At 51.9% G+C, this 25,697-nt stretch overlaps 1 protein-coding gene across 2 annotated transcripts in view; it reads left to right on the top strand.

Annotated features, from left to right (window-relative positions):
• The first annotated feature begins 906 nt into the window (after positions 1 to 906).
• Positions 907 to 25,697, top strand: part of CASQ2 (calsequestrin 2) — a 109,812-nt gene continuing 85,021 nt past the window's right edge. Inside the window, exon 1 of one of the 2 annotated variants that reach the window (XM_077479476.1) lies at positions 907 to 1,180. In XM_077479476.1, coding sequence (XP_077335602.1) covers positions 947 to 1,180 — 234 coding nt within the window. In that variant the 5' untranslated portion in view covers positions 907 to 946. The remainder of the gene's footprint in view (positions 1,181 to 25,697) is intronic. The other variant, XM_077479477.1, reaches the window with a different exon arrangement.

Below are 25,697 nucleotides of genomic sequence, written 5' to 3'. Positions count from 1 at the left end.
CGCCTACCTGGATACCCGCTCGAAATGAGCGGACTTTTCTCCGGGCGGGAAAAGTCCGCTCATTTCAAAAGTAGGGCGGACTGGCACACACACGGGCGGACTGTCCTCTGAAATGCGAGTCCGACGGACAGTATTTCCAACATTCCGAAATACTTAGTCTGCCCGACTGGACGCTGAAAAAGTCTACTGAAGCCCACACACGAGCGGACTGTCCGCTGAAATGTGTTTCAGCGGACTAAGTTGGACAGACAGTCCGCCCGTGTGTACGCGGCCTAACACTACACAAGTTCTTCTGCTGGCACCTGTTGTGCTTTCTTCGAGGGCCCCAACTTTTCCCGGGCCAATGTTTTTTGTTTGTTTTTTATCATTTAGTGGCCAGTGTGACAAAACAGGGGCTGTTGTAGGAAGTGGGGACTGTCTTTATATAGGAGGTATATAGTGGGGACTGTCTTTATATAGGAGGTATATAGTGGGGACTGTCTTTATATAGGAGGTATATAGTGGGGACTGTCTTTATATAGGAGGTATATAGTGGGGACTGTCTTTATATAGGAGGTATATAGTGGGGACTGTCTTTATATAGGAGGTATATAGTGGGGACTGTCTTTATATAGGAGGTATATAGTGGGGACTGTCTTTATATAGGAGGTGAGTGCAGTTCGGTTCTGGTAATTGCTCTTAGAATAATGGGGGTGTTTATCTCTCGGAGGGACATTATTGCCCCAATGATTGTAGAAGACGTCGAATCTTCTCTTAGGCTCATCTGTCGGAAGGGTATGAAGAGGACCCGTCACCTCCTAGATTCCCCTCCCCCCCACCATCGGCTGCCTATTTATAGCACTGAAACAACTGTGTCCTAAAAATGGAGCGAGGGGTGTGAGCGGGGATCTATGTAAGGTGGTCAGCCCCGCCGGACCCTCAGTCATTCCCACAGCCGCCCTCCTCCATGCAGACGTCCACGCTCATCGTCCTGGGGGCTCTCCTCGCCCTGTGTGCGGCTGAGGAGGGTCTCAACTTCCCCTCTTATGATGGAAAGGACCGCGTCCTGGAGCTCGGCGAGCGCAATTATCGCCAAGTGATGAAGAAGTACGACGTCTTCTGTCTGCTGATCTGGGAGAGTCCGGCAGCCGGAGACCGCACGGCGCAGAGACAGACCCACCTGACCGAGATGGTGCTGGAGGTGAGGGGTCCCGGGGGGAGGGGGGCTTCATGTATGATACTGGTGAGACCGCAGAGCCGCAGACTATCACTCCGCATAAACCTGAGCTCTCCGCTACAGGTGGAGGCTGAAATATCCGTGATCTAGACCCGGGAACTCAGCACAGGGATGTTGGGAACCCCTCATAATGGGCACAGCGGGTGTACAGACCCGGGAACTCAGCACAGGGATGTTGGGAACCCCTCATAATGGGCACAGCGGGTGTACAGACCCGGGAACTCAGCACAGGGATGGTGGGAACCCCTCATAATGGGCACAGCGGGTGTACAGACCCGGGAACTCAGCACAGGGATGGTGAGAACCCCTCATAATGGGCACAGCGGGTGTACAGACCCAGGAACTCGGCACAGGGATGGTGGGAACCCCTCATAATGGGCACAGCGGGTGTACAGACCCGGGAACTCAGCACAGGGATGGTGGGAACCCCTCATAATGGGCACAGCGGGTGTACAGACCCGGGAACTCAGCACAGGGATGGTGGGAACCCCTCATAATGGGCACAGCGGGTGTACAGACCCGGGAACTCAGCACAGGGATGGTGGGAACCCCTCATAATGGGCACAGCGGGTGTACAGACCCGGGAACTCAGCACAGGGATGGTGGGAACCCCTCATAATGGCTGTTATGGGGGAACAGAATAAACCTTGTCAAAAGGAATGTGACTTACCTTTCTAGGTGGGAGGGTGGTCTAGGGATGATCAACCCTGTAGTCTTTTTCTCTCTGATGTTTGTGAAGTACAATCTTGGTAACATGTTGGCAGAGAGACCGCCTGGGTGGGTTGGTATTTTCCAGTCCTGGTTTAGGCCCTTTCTGCTAGACTGGGAAAATGGTGGGCCAGTGAAGAGCCTGAGGGTCAAGCATGATAAGCTCCCGTCTTATGTTGCCCCGTGTTTGAAAATGCTTCGGCAGTGGCAAGTAACGGCAGGAGAAGTCAGATCTCTTCCAAGGAAACTTCTTGAGAAGCGGATCATGAGCTCTGCTTTTTGCGAGCCACTGGCCTTGAGGGATTGCCCAAGCCTGGTTTTGGGGGTGGGTTTGCGGTTGATTAATTTGGAGAGAATCCCAATGAAGTTTAGGGATCAGGCTTGGCTTGCCTTTCATGGAAAATTATATGTGAAGGGCAACTTGAAGTTTCTTTCCATGAGTGATCGGGGCTGCCCGAGAGTGGAGTGTGGAGGAGTGGTGGAGTCCATGGATCACTTTCTACTTCAGTGCCCTTTTAATATAGAGGTGTACAAGAGGGTGGGGAGGGCTCTGAGTATACCCTTCCTCCCCCATATGAGTTATGCAGAGTGGGTGTATGGGGCTTTCCAGACTCGTCGGGATTATGATTTGGAAACACTTTTTTTAGTTAGTTTAGTAGTCCGTTATTTCACGTGGAGTGCACGGTGTCAGGTATCCTTACGGGGTAAAATCCTCCCTGTGGAAGTGGTGGTGGAGAACATTCTGGGTGAGGTTGGGAAGATTCGGGGTCTTGAGAAAGACCGGTGGCAGCAGGAGGCCTGGATAAAGGCGTGGAGGAATATCAGGGCTCTGTAGCGGCTGCCTGTTGATCTCGGGGTGTGCGGCTTTCTTTGTATTCTTCTTTCACTCCCCTAGATTTTCAGATCCAATATAATTTTGATAAAAGGCTACATGCATGGTGACGGTGATGTTCCTTAGTCTGGCTCTCCCATAGGGATTATGTTGTGCGCAATTTGTTTTGCACCGTTTATTTTGTTCTTGTTCTTTCTGGTTTGTATAATTATATTCAATTATTTTGTAAATATGTTTTATTTATTTATTATGTTTTTATTGTATATAAGTTGTTGTTTGTAAGATTTTCAATAAACAAAATTAACCCCTCATAATGGGCACAGCGGGTGTACAGACCCGGGAACTCAGCACAGGGATGGTGGGAACCCCTCATAATGGGCACAGCGGGTGTACAGACCCGGGAACTCAACACAGGGATGGTGGGAACCCCTCATAATGGGCACAGCGGGTGTACAGACCCGGGAACTCAGCACAGGGATGGTGGGAACCCCTCATAATGGGCACAGCAGGTGTACAGACCCGGGAACTCAGCACAGGGATGGTGGAACCCCTCATAATGGGCACAGCGGGTGTACAGACCCGGGAACTCAGCACAGGGATGGCGGGAAACTGCCATTCCTCTCCTTGACAGCGAGGTGTGAGGTTGCTAGTCCCTTTGCTCCTGTGCTTCCAGAGACCAGGGGCTAGAGTTACTCCTCTGCCCCAGGAAGGATGCTGGATCCTGGGGAGGACCCTGGCGGGGGCCCCCTGGATAGGCCTCAACCTGCGGAAGATTCTGGGCCTGGCCCAAGGAAGGATGAATCTCTGTCTGCCTTTAGACGGAGGATTGTGGAAACGCTGAAGCGGATTGAGAAGGAGGAGGAGAAGTTGGGAGCTTTGAAAGCTGAATTTAAAAAGAAAAAGCAGATTTGTGCCAAAGTCTTCAGTAAGAAGAGACCGGCTCTGAGGCCTGAATTGAAGGACCTGGAACAAGCTCTGCGGAAGCAGAAGGATTTGGTGAGTTCTCTGAAGGAGAATAGTGGAGCTTTTAAGGAGAAATATAAGAATGAGGAGCGATTTAATCAACTGAGGAAAGGAGCTTCTTCCTGCATGGAGAGCGAGGAGATGGAAGCAGAGAGTGAGAAAGTGGGCCCGGAGGATGAGCCCAGCTCTTCAACATCTCGGACACCTGCTGAGCCCTCAATGGCGGAGGCCTCTGTCCCCTTCCCTCCCCAGCAATGTGGAACATCTGAGCCGGAGGTTGAAGGTTCTGACATGCTGGATCTGATCAACAAACTGGAGGCCAGTCCAGATTCAGCTCCCCAGGAAGGTGAGGAGAAGATGGACACCGTTCCTATTCCTGTGGAGAGAGCAGGTGCAGGTACTGTGTGTGTGCAGGATGGTGGGATCTTTAATAACAATGGGCCTGCTGAGGGTTGTGGTACTGCAGACAGTCAGCCCAGACCCATAGACAATGTACAGCAAGCAATAACATCTGCTAATAACTGTCAGCTTCAGTCTGCAGAGAGGTCCATGGACAATAGAGTGACTTTGCCTGGACCAGGCACAGCGACTGTTCCTGTGAATGGTGGAGGAGATGCTGGGTGCAGTAGTACTACAGCTCTCCAGGAGTCTACAGCAGCCAAGACTGTGATGGCTCCCAGGATTGAAGCTGAGTGTTCGGGGGAGGGGGTGGGTCCTGCTAATCGGAAGACTGCTATCCCAGCTGATTCAGACTCTCTGCCAGCAGGTTTGAATGTATCTGAGGACAAGACTGCAAAAGCTGGAAGAAAAACTTATGCTGGTGTTGCTGCCACAGGATCTGGGAAGGGGGAACAAGCAGGGAAGGAGCATGGGGACATTTTATCTTTCTCCCTGTTTAAAAGGAGGAATGTTGTACAATTGAAATGGGAAGGCGATGGAAACCCCCCACATAGGAGGGTGGTGGTGGATAAAATCCTGCAGATGGGGTTTAGGCCTGCGGATATCTTCGCCCTGATCAGTCCGGCAGGTTCCTATGAATATGATTTGTCCTTTATCCGTCCCGAGTCTCTGGACATATTTTGGGAGAAGTTTGAACACGTGTGTAGGGGCCTGCCGGACTGGAAAGGGCTCATCCCCAAACTTATTTCCCGCCAGCCCCTCATTAAAATGGTGACAATACTTGTGCGCAATGAATCCATACCCCAAGGGGATCTGACTGTATGGTTGAGGAGGTATGGGGACGTCCTGAGCCCCCTGAGAAAGATTTTGGACGATCGGGGAATATGGACAGGGGGATGGTCTGTGCAGCTGAAACTAAAGGTCATTGACAATGTTGTCCAACATCTGCCATCCTCAGCTTTCCTGGGGAGGGACAGGCTGACCATCTTCTACCCGGGCCAGCCAAAGCTCTGCAATAAATGCGGAGATAAAGGGCATCTTGCATCCTCCTGTCCAGTGATGAAGTGCTCTCTGTGTCAGGGTATAGGGCATTTGGCAAAGGATTGTAATATTATAAGGTGTAATCTGTGCAATGCAGTGGGACATCCTTATAGTCAGTGTCCTGAGGCAATGCACAACAAGCCGGAGCTCATGAGAGAGTTCTTCCGTCTGGACATGGAGGATGCGCAGAGCTCATCAGCTGGAGGGCCTGTGATTCCATCGGAGTCTGTGCCCATACCCAATGTGTCTCCCCAGTCTGTGCCAATACCCAATGTGTCTGTGTCTCCCCAGTCTGTGCCCATACCCAATGGGTCCGTGTCTCCCCAGTCTGTGGTTCCCCAGTCTGTGCCAGTACCCAATGTGTCTGTGTCCTCCCAGTCTGTGCCAGTACCCAATGTGTCTGTGTCCGCCCAGCCTGTATGTAAAGTTTCAGTTGCCAAGAATGTGTCCAATCCTTCTGTGTCTTATCCTTCTGTGTCTTCTAAAATTGCAGAGGCAGCAAGAGGTGCTGAGGCTGGTGCATCAGGTGTGGTGCCAGTCCCCCTCCCCCGACGCTGCAGGGTTCCTATTGCAGATCGTGGGGGCCAGAGGAGTGGGGAAAATAGTGGGGAGGCTGGCCTGGTGGTAGATAAGGGGAGGGAGAGTGGGGGGGAGGGGGTTGAAGGGGAGGATAGGTGTGGGGAGGCTGGTTGTGGTTTATCCAAAGATGATATGGAGTGGTTGGAGGATAGGAGGAGGAGGGGCAAAAGAAGGAAAAAAAGGGGTTCAGTTCCCTTAAATCCTGTAGTTTTGCCTTTGGAAAATAAGTTTAAGGTCCTGTCGGACGATGATGATGATGATGATTGGGACTCGTTCAGTTCAGCGTCCTCCATGGACGATGAGTGCCAGGGCGCAACAAAGCGTGCTGGTTCTCCAGGCAGAGGGAGTAGTCAGGCTAAGAAACGTCTGCCTCAATTACCCTGATGGCAGTTCCCACTCCGTTAAAAGTGGCAACCATTAATGTTGCCAGCTTGAGATCAGTAAGCGCTCGTCATATGGCCTTATTTTTGCTCAGCGAGTTTGATGCTGACATTTTGTTTTTACAAGAGACCCATCTGAGTAGTCTGGCCGATATACATCTGGCAAAGAAGGAGTGGAGACGTGGTCCCTCATTTTGGTCTCTTGCGGCCGAGCCTTACAGCGGGGTTGCAGTCCTTTTTTCTGGTATGGTAACGTGCCGGCGGGTAATTGAGGTAGAGATTGGGAGATGCATGGTCTTGGACGTCTCTGTAGGGGGGCAGGACTTGCGCCTGATTAACATCTATGGTCCCCAGACGAAGTGGGACAGGAAATGCCTCTTTACAAAGATTAAGCCTTTTCTTTTTACGGCCCAGCAGGTTATCTTTGGAGGTGATTTCAACACCATTACTAGGTCTAAAGACAGGAGAGGTTTCAGAGATAAGCTGGGCTATGACACCCTTTTTCTCAATGCGATAGTTAGGGAAGCAGGTCTGGTAGATGCGCACATTAAGCGTTGCCCAGACAGCACGGGGTTCACTTTTCAGAGAGGTAGTAGTCAGAGTAGGATAGATAGGTTTTTTTTAAAGGGAGACTCTGCTTTTTCGGCACCTGTGTGTCGGGCAGTGGAGTTTTCTGATCACTGTATTCTGTCTGTGACTCTGAATGCCTTAGACATGCCACCTAGGGGGAGGGGTATCTGGAGATTGAATTCGGCCCTCCTGGAAGACGAGAGAGTAAGACAATCCTTTGAGGATTTTTTTCAAGCACAGGTAACAATCCTAGACTTTTGCAACAGCAAGTCAGAATGGTGGGAGCTTGTAAAACAGCGGACTGTTAGGCTTTTCAAGGCCATAGGAAGAAAGAAGCAGCGAGATAAGTATATCACCTACCAGCGTTTGCGGAGGAAACTTGACCGCCTTGTTTCGAATGGAGGAGATTCTGGGGCGATCTCTGAGGTGAAGCTCCTCCTTAGGAGACATGAATATGACCGGCACGCCTCTTTGGTTCAGGAGAGGGATTACGGGAAATACCATTCGCCTGACCCTTACCAGAACTGTAAACAGGGCGTAGCAGTTAAGACGGTCCATGGCCTGAAGGACAGTACGGGCTCTCTGACGAAGTCTAGGTCAGGGATCCTGGAGGTTGTCAGGTCATACTATGCCGATCTCCTGGGAGGAAGGAACCTTGATCAGACAAGGATGTTGGGTTTTTTGGACTCTACACCAGGACTGGAAAGTAATGTTCCTTTGATGAATTTAACAGATGAAATCACTGCAGATGAGGTAGTCCAGGCTATTGATAAACTGGCCATCAAGAAAACGCCAGGGCCAGATGGGTTGACAGCTGAGTTTTATAAATGTTTTAAGACGATCCTGGCTCCCTACCTTGCGGAGGTTTTTAATGGCTGTTTGTATGAGGGTTCTCTCCCTCCCTCCATGAGGCAATCTGCAGTGATCCTTCTGTCAAAGGGTAAAGATCCTTCGATGATTGAGAATTGGCGCCCCATTAGCCTTCTTAATGTCGATAGAAAGATACTGGCAAAGATTTTTTTCTGGCGATTATCGCCAGTGGCAGGTAGTTTGTTATCCCACCACCAGCACTGCTCGGTCCAAGGTAGAAGCACTTTCTCAGCAGTGTTAGCCGTCCGGGAGGCCTTGGAGCGTTGTAGGGCTGCTGGTTGGGGTAAATTTTTGCTGACATTGGATCAGGCTAAGGCCTTTGATCGGGTTAATCATGAGTACTTATGGCTCCTTCTTGGCAGATATGGCCTGGAGGGGGGTTTCATTGATTGGCTTAAGATTTTGTACAAAGGGGCTGAAAGCTTTCCGCTAGTTAATGGTTGGGTCGGGCAACCCTTTGTGGTCGGCTCGGGTGTGCGTCAGGGGTGCCCATTGAGTCCTCTGTTATATGCATTTGCAATTGACCCCTTCATCAGAAGGCTGGAGAATGGGCCATTGTGTGGGGTACCTTTGGGCATCGCTGGTGAGCCTCCTTTGAAAGTTGTGGCCTATGCTGATGATGTTTCTGTTTTTGTCTCTGGGACTGGAGAGGCGCAGGAGGTGGTCTCAGTGATAACGCAGTATTCAGAGGCATCAGGTTCAAAGGTCAACCAGGACAAGTGTGAAGCTTTCTGGATGGGCGTGGAGGGTGAGAGCTTTGTTCTCCCGGATGACTTCCCGGAGCCCCAGCAAAAAATGAGAGTTCTAGGCATTGAATTTGGCCCAGGTGACTATGGTCATGCAAATTGGGTGAACAGGCTGGAGAATGCCGATGCCAAGGTGGCAAGCTGGAAAGGTTGGCAGCTTTCCTTGAGGGAAAAGGTTGATCTGATCAAGACTTACCTGATTCCGATTTTTCTATATGTCAGTTTTGTTTGCGTTTTGCCAGCTTCTCTCTATACCAGGGTCTATACTTGTTTCTTCCAGCTGTTATGGGGGAACAGAATAAACCTTGTCAAAAGGAATGTGACTTACCTTTCTAGGCGGGAGGGTGGTCTAGGGATGATCAACCCTGTAGTCTTTTTCTCTCTGATGTTTGTGAAGTACAATCTTGGTAACATGTTGGCAGAGAGACCGCCTGGGTGGGTTGGTATTTTCCAGTCCTGGTTTAGGCCCTTTCTGCGAGACTGGGAAAATGGTGGGCCAGTGAAGAGCCTGAGGGTCAAGCATGATAAGCTCCCGTCTTATGTTGCCCCGTGTTTGAAAATGCTTCGGCAGTGGCAAGTAACGGCAGGAGAAGTCAGATCTCTTCCAAGGAAACTTCTTGAGAAGCGGATCATGAGCTCTGTTTTTTGCGAGCCACTGGCCTTGAGGGATTGCCCAAGCCTGGTTTTGGGGGTGGGTTTGCGGTTGATTAATTTGGAGAGAATCCCAATGAAGTTTAGGGATCAGGCTTGGCTTGCCTTTCATGGAAAACTATATGTGAAGGGCAACTTGAAGTTTCTTTCCATGAGTGATCGGGGCTGCCCGAGAGTGGAGTGTGGAGGAGTGGTGGAGTCCATGGATCACTTTCTACTTCAGTGCCCTTTTAATATAGAGGTGTACAAGAGTGTGGGGAGGGCTCTGAGTATACCCTTCCTCCCCCATATGAGTTATGCAGAGTGGGTGTATGGGGCTTTCCAGACTCGTCGGGATTATGATTTGGAAACACTTTTTTTAGTTAGTTTAGTAGTCCGTTATTTCACGTGGAGTGCACGGTGTCAGGTATCCTTACGGGGTAAAATCCTCCCTGTGGAAGTGGTGGTGCAGAACATTCTGGGTGAGGTTGGGAAGATTCGGGGTCTTGAGAAAGACAGGTGGCAGCAGGAGGCCTGGATAAAGGCGTGGAGGAATATCAGGGCTCTGTAGCTGCTGCCTGTTGATCTCGGGGTGTGCGGCTTTCTTTGTATTCTTCTTTCACTCCCTTAGATTTTCAGATCAAATACAATTTTGATAAAAGGCTCCATGCATGGTGACGGTGATGTTCCTTAGTCTGGCTCTCCCATAGGGATTATGTAATGCGCAATTTGTTTTTGCACCGTTTATTTTGTTCTTGTTCTTTCTGGTTTGTATAATTATATTCAATTATTTTGTAAATATGTTTTTATTTATTTATTATGGTTTTATTGTATATAAGTTGTTGTTTGTAAGATTTTCAATAAAACAAAATTAACCCCTCATAATGGGCACAGCGGGTGTACAGACCTGAGAACTCAGCACAGGGATGGTGGGAACTCCTCATAATGGGCACAGCGGGTGTACAGACCCAGGAACTCAGCACAGGGATGGTGGGAACCCCTCATAATGGGCACAGCGGGTGTACAGACCCGGGAACTCGGCACAGGGATGGTGGGAACCCCTCATAATGGGCACAGCGGGTGTACAGACCCGGGAACTCAGCACAGGGATGGAGGGAACCCCTCATAATGGGCACAGCGGGTGTACAGACCCGGGAACTCAGCACAGGGATGGTGGGAACCCCTCATAATGGGCACAGCGGGTGTACAGACCCGGGAACTCAGCACAGGGATGGTGGGAACCCCTCATAATGGGCACAGTGGGTGTACAGACCCGGGAACTCGGCACAGGGATGGTGGGGACCCCTCATAATGGGCACAGCAGGTGTACAGACCCGGGAACTCAGCACAGGGATGGTGGGAACTCCTCATAATGGGCACAGCGGGAGTACAGACCCGGGAACTCGGCACAGGGATGGTGGGAACCCCTCATAATGGGCACAGCGGGTGTACTGACCTGGGAACTCAGCACAGGGATGGTGGGAACCCCTCATAATGGGCACAGTGGGTGTACAGACCCGGGAACTCAGCACAGGGATGGTGGGAACCCCTCATAATGGGCACAGCGGGTGTACAGACCCGGGAACTCAGCACAGGGATGGTGGGAACCCCTCATAATGGGCACAGCGGGTGTACAGACCCGGGAACTCAGCACAGGGATGATGGGAACCCCTCATAATGGGCACAGCGGGTGTACAGACCCGGGAACTCAGCACAGGGATGGTGGGAACCCCTCATAATGGGCACAGCGGGTGTACTGACCCGGGAACTCAGCACAGGGATGGGGGGAACCCCTCATAATGGGCACAGCGGGTGTACAGACCTGAGAACTCAGCACAGGGATGGTGGGAACCCCTCATAATGGGCACAGCGGGTGTACAGACCCGGGAACTCAGCACAGGGATGGTGGGAACCCCTCATAATGGGCACAGCGGGTGTACAGACCCGGGAACTCAGCACAGGGATGGTGGGAACCCCTCATAATGGGCACAGCGGGTGTAGAGATATTATCCATACAATCCCTGTGAGATAGAAGAGACTGGCAGTGGAAATATCCGTCCTGAGTGGAGTGACCCTTTAACTCTAGCACGCTGTGCAGAGCATTTCCTCCCCAGTCTGTGTTCTGTTCTGCAGAGCGTCTCTCCTCTCAGCTGTCCCTCTCCTCTGTGATCTGACCCTGGCACGGTGTTCCCCGCTGGGAGATGAAGATGATTCTGCAGATGCCCGGCTGTGTTCTGGGATCTGGTGTCAGATAATTGGGGATTTCCATCATCACATGACGAGGAGGAAAGTCCATGAAATGTCCCATCATCGCCCACAGAGGCCGACGGGTCACCTCCTCCCTCTCTGCGTTTAATAACCCTGCGCTTCCACCCACGCCGGAGATTTTCACACACCGCAGACGGTATTCTATTGTAGTAGATATAATGTTGGGGGGCCCTCCACCTCTTCATCCCTACAGAGGTCCCCCCACCTTCATCCCTACAGAGGTCCCCCCACCTTCATCCCTACAGAGGTCCCCCCACCTTCATCCCTACAGAGGTCCCCCCACCTTCATCCCTACAGAGGTCCCCCCACCTTCATCCCTACAGAGGTCCCCCCACCTTCATCCCTACAGAGGTCCCCATCTTCATCCCTACAGAGGTCCCCCACCTTCATCCCTACAGAGGTCCCCCCACCTTCATCCCTACAGAGGTCCCCCCACCTTCATCCCTACAAAGGTCCCCCCACCTTCATCCCTACAAAGGTCCCCCCACCTTCATCCCTACAGAGGTCCCCCCACCTTCATCCCTACAGAGGTCCCCCCACCTTCATCCCTACAGAGGTCCCCCCACCTTCATCCCTACAGAGGTCCCCCCACCTTCATCCCTACAGAGGTCCCCCACCTTCATCCCTACAGAGATCCCCCCACCTTCATCCCTACAGAGGTCCCCCCACCTTCATCCCTACAGAGATCCCCCCACCTTCATCCCTACAGAGGTCCCCCACCTTCATCCCTACAAAGGTCCCCCCACCTTCATCCCTACAGAGGTCCCCCCACCTTCATCCCTACAGAGGTCCCCCCACCTTCATCCCTACAGAGGTCCCCCCACCTTCATCCCTACAGAGGTCCCCCCACCTTCATCCCTACAGAGGTCCCCCCACCTTCATCCCTACAGAGGTCCCCCCACCTTCATCTCTACAGAGGTCCCCCCACCTTCATCCCTACAGAGGTCCCCCCACCTTCATCCCTACAGAGGTCCCCCCACCTTCATCCCTACAGAGGTCCCCCCACCTTCATCTCTACAGAGATCCCCCCACCTTCATTCCTACAGAGGTCCCCCCACCTTCATCCCTACAGAGGTCCCCCCACCTTCATCCCTACAGAGGTTCCCCCACCTTCATCCCTACAGAGGTCCCCCCACCTTCATCCCTACAGAGGTCCCCCCACCTTCATCCCTACAGAGGTCCCCCCACCTTCATCCCTACAGAAGTCTCCCAACCTTCATCCCTACAGAGGTCCCCCCACCTTCATCTCTACAGAGATCCCCCCACCTTCATTCCTACAGAGGTCCCCCCACCTTCATCCCTACAGAGGTCCCCCCACCTTCATCCCTACAGAGGTCCCCCCACCTTCATCCCTACAGAGGTCCCCCACCTTCATCCCTACAGAGGTTCCCCCACCTTCATCCCTACAGAGGTCCCCCCACCTTCATCCCTACAGAGGTCCCCCACCTTCATCCCTACAGAGGTCCCCCCACCTTCATCCCTACAGAGGTCCCCCCACCTTCATCCCTACATAGGTCCCCCACCTTCATCCCTACAGAGGTCCCCCCACCTTCATCTCTACAGAGGTCCCCCACCTTCATCCCTACATAGGTCCCCCCACCTTCATCCCTACAGAGGTCCCCCCACCTTCATCCCTACAAAGGTCCCCCCACCTTCATCCCTACAGAGGTCCCCCACCTTCATCCCTACAGAGGTCCCCCCACCTTCATCCCTACAGAGGTCGCCCCACCTTCATCCCTACAGAAGTCCCCCCACCTTCATCCCTACAAAGGTCCCCCACCTTCATCCCTACAGAGGTCCCCCACCTTCATCCCTACAGAGGTCCCCCCACCTTCATCCCTACATAGGTCCCCCCACCTTCATCCCTACATAGGTCCCCCCACCTTCATCCCTACAGAGGTCCCCCACCTTCATCCCTACAGAGGTCCCCCCACCTTCATCCCTACATAGGTCCCCCACCTTCATCCCTACAGAGGTCCCCCCACCTTCATCTCTACAGAGGTCCCCCACCTTCATCCCTACATAGGTCCCCCCACCTTCATCCCTACAAAGGTCCCCCACCTTCATCCCTACAGAGGTCCCCCCACCTTCATCCCTACAAAGGTCCCCCACCTTCATCCCTACAGAGGTCCCCCACCTTCATCCCTACAGAGGTCCCCTCACCTTCATCCCTACAGAGGTCGCCCCACCTTCATCCCTACAGAAGTCCCCCCACCTTCATCCCTACATAGGTCCCCCCACCTTCATCCCTACATAGGTCCCCCCACCTTCATCCCTACAGAGGTCCCCCCACCTTCATCCCTACATAGGTCCCCCCACCTTCATCCCTACAGAGGTCCCCCACCTTCATCCCTACAGAGGTCCCCCACCTTCATCCCTACAGAGGTCCCCCACCTTCATTCCTACAGAGGTCCCTCCACCTTCATCCCTACAGAGGTCCCCCACCTTCATCTCTACAGAGGTCCCCCCACCTTCATCCCTACAAAGGTCCCCCCACCTTCATCTCTACAGAGGTCCCCCCACCTTCATCCCTACAGAGGTCCCCCATCTTCATTCCTACAAAGGTCCCCCCACCTTCATCCCTACAGAGGTCCCCCCATCTTCATTCCTACAAAGGTCCCCCCACCTTCATCCCTACAGAGGTCCCCCCATCTTCATTCCTACAAAGGTCCCCCCACCTTCATCCCTACAGAGGTCCCCCCACCTTCATTCCTACAGAGGTCCCCCCACCTTCATCCCTACAGAGGTCCCCCACCTTCATCCCTACAGAGGTCCCCCCACCTTCTTCCCTAAAGAGGTCGCCCCACCTTCATCCCTACAGTGGTCCCCCACCTTCATCCCTACAGAGGTCCCCCCACCTTCATCCCTACAGAGGTCCCCCCACCTTCATCCCTACAGAGGTCCCCCCACCTTCATCCCTACAGATGTCCCCCACCTTCATCCCTACAGAGGTCCCCCCACCTTCATCCCTACAAAGGTCCCCCCACCTACATCCCTACAGAAGTCCCCCACCTACATTCTTCATAAGTAACCCCAACTTCCTCTCTACATATATTGTCCATCCTCATCCCTACATAGATCTCCCAACATTTATTCCTGCATTGATCCCCCCCCCAAGGTCATCTCTACATTGGACCCCGCCATATTTTTTTTACCCAAAAAGTTAATTCCAACCTTGAACCTCGCATAGGCCCCCCACCATAACCCACCTAGACCCCCCACCATAACCCACCTAGACCCCCCACCATAACCCACCTAGACCCCCCACCATAACCCACCTAAACCCCCCACCATAACCCACCTAGACCCCCCACCATAACCCACCTAGACCCCCCACCATAACCCACCTAAACCCCCCACCATAACCCACCTAGACCCCCCACCATAACCCACCTAAACCCCCCACCATAACCCACCTAGACCCCCCACCATAACCCACCTAAACCCCCCACCATAACCCACCTAAACCCCCCACCATAACCCACCTAGACCCCCCACCATAACCCACCTAGACCCCCCACCATAACCCACCTAAACCCCCCACCATAACCCACCTAAACCCCCCACCATAACCCACCTAGACCCCCCACCATAACCCACCTAAACCCCCCACCATAACCCACCTAGACCCCCCACCATAACCCACCTAGACCCCCACCATAACCCACCTAAACCCCCCACCATAACCCACCTAGACCCCCCACCATAACCCACCTAGACCCCCACCATAACCCACCTAAACCCCCCACCATAACCCACCTAGACCCCCCACCATAACCCACCTAGACCCCCCCACCATAACCCACCTAAACCCCCCACCATAACCCACCTAAACCCCCCACCATAACCCACCTAGACCCCCCACCATAACCCACCTAGACCCCCCACCATAACCCACCTAGACCCCCACCATAACCCACCTAAACCCCCCACCATAACCCACCTAGACCCCCCACCATAACCCACCTAGACCCCCCCACCATAACCCACCTAAACCCCCCACCATAACCCACCTAAACCCCCCACCATAACCCACCTAGACCCCCCACCATAACCCACCTAAACCCCCCACCATAACCCACCTAGACCCCCCACCATAACCCACCTAAACCCCCCACCATAACCCACCTAGACCCCCCACCATAACCCACCTAAACCCCCCACCATAACCCACCTAAACCCCCCACCATAACCCACCTAGACCCCCCACCATAACCCACCTAAACCCCCCACCATAACCCACCTAGACCCCCCACCATAACCCACCTAGACCCCCACCATAACCCACCTAGACCCCCCACCATAACCCACCTAGACCCCCCACCATAACCCACCTAGACCCCCCACCATAATCCACCTAGACCCCCACCATAATCCACCTAGACCCCCATCATAATCCACCTAGACACCCCACCATAATCCACCTAAACTCCCCACCATAACCCACCTAGACCCCCACCATAACCCACCTAGACCCCCCACCATAACCCACCTAAACCCCCCACCATAACCCACCTAGACGCCCCACCATAACCCACCTAGACCCCCCACCATAATCCACCTAGACCCCCACCAGAGAGGTGCCTCTCAGCAGTGGGGGTGGGTGTATTGTTTCCCATGCCTTGTCATAATTCTCAGTTTTTTGCCTTGTGTTGCTCAGAGATCTCCCCCCACATACAGATCTCCCCTCACACAGAGATCTCCCCTCACTCAGAGATCTCCCCCCACATACAGATCTCCCCTCACTCAGAGATATCCCCCACATACAGATCTCCCCTCACTCAGACATCTCCCCCCACATACAGATCTCCCCTCACTCAGAGATCTCCCCCCACATACAGATCTCCCCTCACTCAGAGATCTCCCCCCACATACAGATCTCCCCTCACAGAGAGATCTCCCCCCACATACAGATCTCCCCTCACTCAGAGATCTCCCCCCATATACAGATCTCCCCTCACACAGAGATCTCCCCTCACTCAGACATCTCCCCCACATACAGATCTCCCCTCACTCAGAGATCTCCCCCCACATACAGATCTCCCCCCACATACAGATCTCCCCTCACTCAGAGATATCCCCCACATACAGATCTCCCCTCACTCAGACATCTCCCCCCACATACAGATCTCCCCTCACTCAGAGATCTCCCCCCACATACAGATCTCCCCCCACATACAGATCTCCCCTCACTCAGAGATCTCCCCCCACATACAGATCTCCCCTCACACAGAGATCTCCCCCCACATACAGATCTCCCCTCACTCAGAGATCTCCCCCCACATACAGATCTCCCCTCACACAGAGATCTCCCCTCACTCAGACATCTCCCCCCACATACAGATCTCCCCTCACTCAGAGATCTCCCCCCCACATACAGATCTCCCCTCACTCAGAGATCTCCCCCCACATACAGATCTCCCCTCACTCAGAGATCTCCCCCCCCACATACAGATCTCCCCTCACACAGAGATCTCCCCCCACATACAGATCTCCCCTCACACAGAGATCTCCCCCCACATACAGATCTCCCCTCACACAGAGATCTCCCCTCACATACAGAAACTCTATCACCCTGTCCATGGAGCACCCATTCCAGGCAAAGTCACCCCTCACTTACTTCTACTTACCTTTGCCATGTCTAAAAGAAAATTCTTCTTGTCTTTTTATATGCATTTAAGGTTTACGACAGCAATACCCTAAAAATCGATCACAGATTATTTAAATAGGCGATTGTGTATTGGTGGTCATCTTGCTTCCTTCCCTTCTTTTTCGCCCCATATCCCTACTGGTCACTTAGCCATGCTACCTCGCCACTCCTTGGTGCCCTTCGGGGTATGGAGGGGAGGACATGCCACCTTGTCCTAGAATGCAGTGTCTGGGATGGTGCAGCAAATCAGCTGGCCAGGGCGCGGTCACATGAGGGGGAAGGTGAACTCAGCCAACCCAGAACCTACCCAATTTCTGGATTCCTCGCGCCAACCACGTGACGGAGAGGTGGGGGGAGTACAGCAAGGGGGGGGGGGGTATCTTGTGTTGGCGGGGAGACTCTGTCACATTGCCCCGAATGGGCAGAACATCAACATTTCTATAAGACAATATAAGATGAGAGAACATTGACGGGAATCCTAATTTACCCGCCGCCACACACCCGACCACCGGATCTCACACCAGGAATGTCACACCAGACCGGAACATCAGACACAGGAAGGTTTTTATTACATTTTATTGATACATTTAGAAATAAAAATAATCCATAATAATAGTGATGGGGGAATCTCTGCACAGGTATCGTTACATGGGCCGTAGTGTGTATGGTGGGGGGTCACATCTGAACATGGTCAGAAGGGTCCTCAACATACAGGAACCTTTGGTGGAGTATTATGCCCCGTTTTCCCAATCGGACTTTCCGACAACAGAACCGTGGATTTTTGTTGGAAGGTCGTTGGCTCCAACTTGTCTTCCATACACACGGTCACACAAATGTTGGCCAACAATTACAAACGTAGTGACGTACAAGACGTACGTGATGTCTCCACTACCAACGCTAGTTTTACACGGCCGAGCGCTTCCGGCTTGTACTCGATTTACTTGATGTACTTTTTTTTTGCGACGGACTTGTGTACCCATGAACCGAAAGTCCGACAACAAAAATTTGTTGGCGGAGAACCTGCTAGCCAACATTTGTTGGTGGAAAGTCCGACAACAAATGTTGGATGGAGCGCACACACGGTCAGACTTTCCCGCCAACAGGCTCGCATCCAACATTTGTTGTCGGAAAATCCGATCGTGACATAGACTGACATAGATTGATCACCCCATCCCCCTTCAGATCCAACTCACTGATCTCCATATCCGGAATACCCGGCTTATCCTCCTGATAATGTATCAGACGGATCTCCACCATACATCACCAGTAGGGACAATCCTCCTCCATTCATTAGTGGCATCGTCATTGGTAGGAAGTTCAGTGTGGAGGAACTATGACTACAGCCCATGGAGGACATATTCATTCATAACATCACAGCTCATGTGGAGTATACAACCGATAGTCACCTCTGGCCAATGCAGTGCTGGCTATAACTATGGGGGTGTAAGAGATGGTCCACCATCCATTCAACAAAAAACAAGTCAATTGTTGGAGGAAATAATCTCTGTCGGTGGGGAACCAATCTGATTGGAGTCATGGCAGTCCAACTAGTAGCAGGTCCACTATTGTCCCTGGGATGTGGGTGGCATACCTTCCTCCATCCCTAACCCCGAGGCTGATGGGGTTACAAAAGGTATGTAAGGTCATTGGCTGCCATTACTGTCCTTCTTCTGAAAAGGCTGTTTTACTCGTTCACCCCTCAAAAGTTGTACTCTGTGAATGGAGATCAGAACTGTCAGCGCACAGTCTAGAGTTCAACTAGTCTTTATCTGCAAACAATCGCTGCAGGCTCCAGAGCACCCCTCTAACGGGATCACCCTTCCACTGGATTCAGCCCATTACCAGGATCACCCCTCTACTGGAATCACCCCTGTACTGGGATCACCTCTCTAACAGAATCACCCCTTCACTGGAATCACCCCTCTACCTGGATCACCCCTCTACCTGGATCACCCCTCCACTGGATTCCGCCCATTACCAGGATCACCTATCTACTGGAATCACCCCTGTACTGGGATCACCTCTCTAACAAAATCACCCCTCTACTTGGATCACCCTTCCACTGGGATCACCTCTCTAACAGAATCACCCTTCCACTGGAATCACCCCTCTACCTGGATCACCCCTCTACCTGGATCACCCCTCCACTGGATTCAGTTGTCCACCAGGATCACCTCTCTACTGGAATCACCCCATTCCTGGGATCACCCCTCTAACAGGATCAGCCTGCCACTGGAATCACCCCTCTACTAGCATCACCTTTCTACTGGAATCACCCCTCTACTAGCATCACCTTTCTACTGGAATCACCCCTCTACTAGCATCACCTTTCTACTGGAATCACCCCTCTACTAGAATCACCCCTCTACTAGCATCACCTTTCTACTGGAATCACCCCTCTACTAGCATCACCTTCCTACTAGAATCACCCCTCTACTAGCATCACCTTTCTACTGGAATCACCCCTCTACTAGAATCACCCCTCTACTGGAATCACCTTTCTACTGTTATCACCCCTCTACTAGCATCACCTTTCTACTGGAATCTCCCCTCTACTAGTATCACCTTTCTACTAGCGTCATCTTTCTACTGTTATCACCCCTCTACTTAAAATCACCCCTCTACTAGCGTCATCTTTCTACTGTTATCACCCCTCTACTTAAAATCACCCCTCTACTAGCATCACCTTTCTACTAGAATCACCCCTCTACTGGAATCACCCCTCTACTAGTATCACCTTTCTACTAGTGTCATCTTTCTACTGTTATCACCCCTCTACTTAAAATCACCCCTCTACTAGCGTCATCTTTCTACTGTTATCACCCCTCTACTTAAAATCACCCCTCTACTAGCATCACCTTTCTACTAGAATCACCCCTCTACTGGAATCACCCCTCTACTAGCATCACCTTTCTACTGTTATCACCCCTCTACTAGCATCACCTTCCTACTAGAATCACCCCTCTACTGGAATCACCCCTCTACTAGCATCACCTTTCTACTGGAATCACCCCTCTACTAGCATCACCTTCCTACTAGAATCACCCCTCTACTGGAATCACCTTTCTACTGTTATCACCCCTCTACTAGCATCACCTTCCTACTAGAATCACCCCTCTACTAGAATCACCCCTCTACTGGAATCACCTTTCTACTGGAATCACCCCTCTACTAGCATCACCTTCCTACTAGAATCACCCCTCTACTGGAATCACCTTTCTACTGTTATCACCCCTCTACTAGCATCACCTTTCTACTGGAATCTCCCCTCTACTAGTATCACCTTTCTACTAGCGTCATCTTTCTACTGTTATCACCCCTCTACTTAAAATCACCCCTCTACTAGCGTCATCTTTCTACTGTTATCACCCCTCTACTTAAAATCACCCATCTACTAGCATCACCTTTCTACTAGAATCACCCCTCTACTGGAATCACCCCTCTACTAGCATCACCTTTCTACTGTTATCACTCCTTACTAGCATCACCCCTCTACTAGCGTCATCTTTCTACTGTTATCACCCCTCTACTTAAAATCACCCCTCTACTAGCATCACCTTTCTACTGGAATCACCCCTCTACTGGAATCTCCCCTCTACTAGCATCACCTTCCTACTAGAATCACCCCTCTACTAGCATCACCTTTCTACTGTTATCACCTTTCTACTGTTATCACCTTTCTACTGTTATCACCTTTCTACTGTTATCACCTTTCTACTGTTATCACCCCTCTACTGGAATCACCCCTCTACTGGCATCACATTTCTACTATAATCACCCCTTTACCAGGCTCACCCCTCCACTTAAATTTCCGCTCTACCAGGATTACTCCTTTACCAGGATCAGCACTCTACTGGAATCATCCCTCTTCTTTCTCACCCTTCTACCAGGATCACCCCTTCACTGAAATCACCACCCTACCTGGATTATCCATGTACTTGAATCACCCCTCTACTGGATTCACCTCTCTACTGGAATCACCCCTCTACCAGGATCACCCTACTACTAGAATCACCCCACTGCCAGAGTCACCCCAAAACAAAGATCACCCCTCTACCAGGATCACCCTACTACTAGAATCACCCCACTGCCAGAGTCACCCCAAAACAAAGATCACCCCTCTACCAGGATCACCCTACTACTAGAATCACCCCACTGCCAGAGTCACCCCAAAACAAAGATCACCCCTCTACCAGGATCACCCTACTACTAGAATCACCCCTCTGCCAGAGTCATCCCAAAACAAAGATCACCCCTCTACCTGGAATGTCAAGGAGGAAAGCTCTACAATTACATCCGGGGTGAGCCTCTCTCATCAAGGGCTTCTGTACCCAGAGAAGGCACATCCCATACATATATGAAGGTATAGAGAACTTGTCACCTCCCCAAGAGAGATTATCTCCAAACCACCATAGCCACATTAGTGGAGACCAACCTTCTAAAAAATATACATCTACCATGAGTCCACTATACCTGAGGACTTGTAGAACCCTCCACATACAATATACGGAGATTAGACAAAGCCATTATTTATAACTATCACACCAATATCAAAGACTAGAACAGACATATCGTAGCACCCCACATACATAGAGATCATTGGAAACTGACCCCCTTGATGGATTATACCAAGACAATGAGGAGGCCAAGGTGGAGCCGTGGTAATGTGGTAAACCACTTGGATGTTTTTGTGTTCTTTTTTGGAAAAATTCCAAGGGTGAAGCATATATATATATATATATATATATATATCCACACTATGAAAACCAAATGGGTCACTCCTAATGCTGGAGGAGGTGTAGGATTGAGGAGGTCATATATGAAGGATGGTTATTGCATTCCTGGTACTTAGCAGAACGTTCAGCTTCTTCTGGAGCCCTATCTATAGACAAAAGACATATATATCTATATATATCTATAGACAAAGGACATATATATCTATATATATCTATAGACAAAGGACATATATATCTATATCTATATATATCTATAGACAAAGGACAGGCAATTCAATTACCAGTGTGGCTTTTAATAGTGCGGCTCTATAGGACTGATCCTCTGTACTTTTCTGTGATCAAAATGCAATACAATACCAACAAAGACAAAAAAAACACACAGTGTGTCCGTTTTGGATTTCAACACTAATAATAGCACCACATGTTTACTTCAAATTGTAATTTCATCATAAGGACTGTAAAGTGCTTATCAGATATCATAGTGAGAAGCTCCGGCCCGGGACTCCTATAGGCTGCTATGTTCTCCTAGGGCAGCCTTTCTCAACTGGGGTTCTGTGGTGGGCTAAGGTTCCTCCAGAAGTTCCTAGGGGTTCCTTGAGCAATATTTTACATCCCAGATAAGTAATCACTGTTACCAATCAATCATCAATCTTTTTAGCTATATGTAAAGGGGGGGGGGGTTCTTCCTAATGACCTCAGATATGTAGAGCATTCTTCCCACTGGCAACCAATGGAAGGGACATTCTTCCCACTGGCAACCAATGGAAGGGACATTCTTCCCACTGGCAACCAATGGAAGGGACATTCTTCCCACTGGCAACCAATGGAAGGGACATTCTTCCCACTGGCAACCAATGGAAGGGACATTCTTCCCACTTGCCACCATTGGAAGGGGCATTATTCTCACTGACCATCACCTTTATGTACTGTGAACTGTAAATATAGTAATTATTGTTAGTGGATCCATCAGACTTGATATTACTTCAAGGGTTCCTCCATGTTATAAAGGTTGAGAAAAGCTCTTCTAGGAAGCAGGGCCGGACTGGGACAGAAATTTGGCCCTGGACTTCATCCAGACCGGCCCACTTACATTTTGAGTATCCCATCAGCAGCCCACTTACATGAGAGTGTCCCATCACCAGCCCCCTTACATCAGCGTGTCCCATCACCAGCCCCCTTACATCAGAGTGTCCCATCACCAGCCCCCTTACATCAGCGTGTCCCATCACCAGCCCCCTTACATCAGCGTGTCCCATCACCAGCCCCCTTACATCAGCGTGTCCCATCACCAGCCCCTTACATCAGAGTGTCCCATCACCACCCCCTTACATCAGAGTGTCCCATCACCAGCCCCCTTACATCAGAGTGTCCCATCACCAGCCCCCTTACATCAGAGTGTCCCATCACCAGCCCCCTTACATCAGAGTGTCCCATCACCAGCCCCCTTACATCAGAGTGTCCCATCACCAGCCCCCTTACATCAGCGTGTCCCATCACCAGCCCCCTTACATCAGCGTGTCCCATCACCAGCCCCCTTACATCAGAGTGTCCCATCACCAGCCCCCTTACATCAGAGTGTCCCATCACCAGCCCCCTTACATCAGAGTGTCCCATCACCAGCCCCCTTACATCAGAGTGTCCCATCACCAGCCCCCTTACATCAGAGTGTCCCATCAGCGCCCCCTTACATCAGAGTGTCCCATCAGCGCCCCCTTACATCAGAGTGTCCCATCACCAGCCCCCTTACATCAGAGTGTCCCATCACCAGCCCCCTTACATCAGAGTGTCCCATCACCAGCCCCCTTACATCAGAGTGTCCCATCACCAGCCCCCTTACATCAGAGTGTCCCATCAGCACCCCCTTACATCAGAGTGTCCCATCACCAGCCCCCTTACATCAGAGTGTCCCATCACCAGCCCCCTTACATCAGAGTGTCCCATCAGCGCCCCCTTACATCAGAGTGTCCCATCACCAGCCCCCTTACATCAGAGTGTCCCATCACCAACCCCTTACATCAGAGTGTCCCATCACCAGCCCCCTTACATCAGAGTGTCCCATCACCAGCCCCCTTACATCAGAGTGTCCCATCACCAGCCCCCTTACATCAGAGTGTCCCATCAGCACCCCCTTACATCAGAGTGTCCCATCACCACCCCCTTACATCAGTGTCCCATCACCAGCCCCCTTACATCAGAGTGGCCCATCACCAGCCCCCTTACATCAGAGTGTCCCATCACCATACCCCTTACATCAGAGTGTCCCATCACCATACCCCTTACATCAGAGTGTCCCATCAGCACCCCCTTACATCAGAGTGTCCCATCACCAACCCCCTTACATCAGCGTGTCCCATCAGCAGCCCCCTTACATCAGAGTGTCCCATCACCACTCCCTTACATCAGTGTCCCATAACCAGCCCCCTTACATCAGTGTCTCATCACCAGCCCCCTTACATCAGAGTGTCCCATCACCAGCCCCCTTACATCAGAGTGTCCCATCACCAGCCCCCTTACATCAGAGTGTCCCATCACCAGCCCCCTTACATCAGAGTGTCCCATCACCAGCCCCCTTACATCAGAGTGTCCCATCACCAGCCCCCTTACATCAGAGTGTCCCATCACCAACCCCTTACATCAGAGTGTCCCATCAGCAGCCCCCTTACATCAGAGTGTCCCATCAGCAGCCCCCTTACATCATAGTGTCCCATCACCAGCCCCTTACATCAGAGTGTCCTATCACCAGCCCCTTACATCTGAGTGTCCCATCACCAGCCCCCTTACATCAGCGTGTCCCATCACCAGCCCCCTTACATCAGCGTGTCCCATCAGCAGCCCCCTTACATCAGAGTGTCCCATCAGCAGCCCCCTTACATCAGAGTGTCCCATCAGCAGCCCCCTTACATCAGAGTGTCCCATCACCAGCCCCCTTACATCAGAGTGTCCCATCACCAGCCCCCTTACATCAGAGTGTCCCATCACCAGCCCCCTTACATCAGCGTGTCCCATCACCAGCCCCCTTACATCAGAGTGTCCCATCACCAGCCCCCTTACATCAGAGTGTCCCATCAGCAGCCCCCTTACATCAGAGTGTCCCATCAGCAGCCCCCTTACATCAGAGTGTCCCATCAGCAGCCCCCTTACATCAGAGTGTCCCATCACCAACCCCCTTACATCAGAGTGTCCCATCACCAGCCCCCTTACATCAGCGTGTCCCATCACCAGCCCCCTTACATCAGAGTGTCCCATCACCAGCCCCCTTACATCAGAGTGTCCCATCACCAGCCCCCTTACATCAGAGTGTCTCATCACCAGCCCCCTTACATCAGAGTGTCTCATCACCAGCCCCCTTACATCAGAGTGTCCCATTGGCAGCCCCCTTACATCAGAGTGTCCCATTGGCAGCCCCCTTACATCAGAGTGTCCCATCACCAGCCCCCTTACATCAGAGTGTCCCATCACCAGACCCCTTACATTAGAGTGTCCCATCACCAGCCCCCTTACATCAGAGTGTCCCATCAGCATCCCCCTTATATCAGAGTGTCCCATCACCAGCCCCCTTACATCACAGTGTCCCATCACCAGCCCCCTTACATCAGAGTGTCCCATCACCACCCCCCTTACATCAGAGTGTCCCATCACCAGCCCCCTTACATCAGAGTGTCCCATCACCAGCCCCCTTACATCAGAGTGTCCCATCACCAGCCCCCTTACATCAGAGTGTCCCATCACCAGCCCCCTTACATCAGAGTGTCCCATCACCAGCCCCCTTACATCAGAGTGTCCCATCACCACCCCCTTACATCAGAGTGTCCCATCACCAACCCTCTTACATCAGAGTGTCCCATCACCAGCCCCCTTACATCAGAGGGTCCCATCAGCAGCCCCCTTACATCAGAGTGTCCCATCACCAGCCCCCTTACATCATAGTGTCCCATCACCAGCCCCTTACATCAGAGTGTCCCATCACCAGCCCCCTTACATCAGCGTGTCCCATCACCAGCCCCCTTACATCAGCGTGTCCCATCAGCAGCCCCCTTACATCAGAGTGTCCCATCAGCAGCCCCCTTACATCAGAGTGTCCCATCAGCAGCCCCCTTACATCAGAGTGT

The sequence above is a fragment of the Lithobates pipiens genome, unplaced genomic scaffold (genome assembly GCF_037356315.1).
Source record: "Lithobates pipiens isolate NorthernLeopardFrog02 unplaced genomic scaffold, aLitPip1_a1.2 Scaffold_16, whole genome shotgun sequence".
Lineage (NCBI taxonomy): Eukaryota > Metazoa > Chordata > Amphibia > Anura > Ranidae > Lithobates > Lithobates pipiens.
This window is presented reverse-complemented; position numbering and strand designations above follow the sequence as displayed.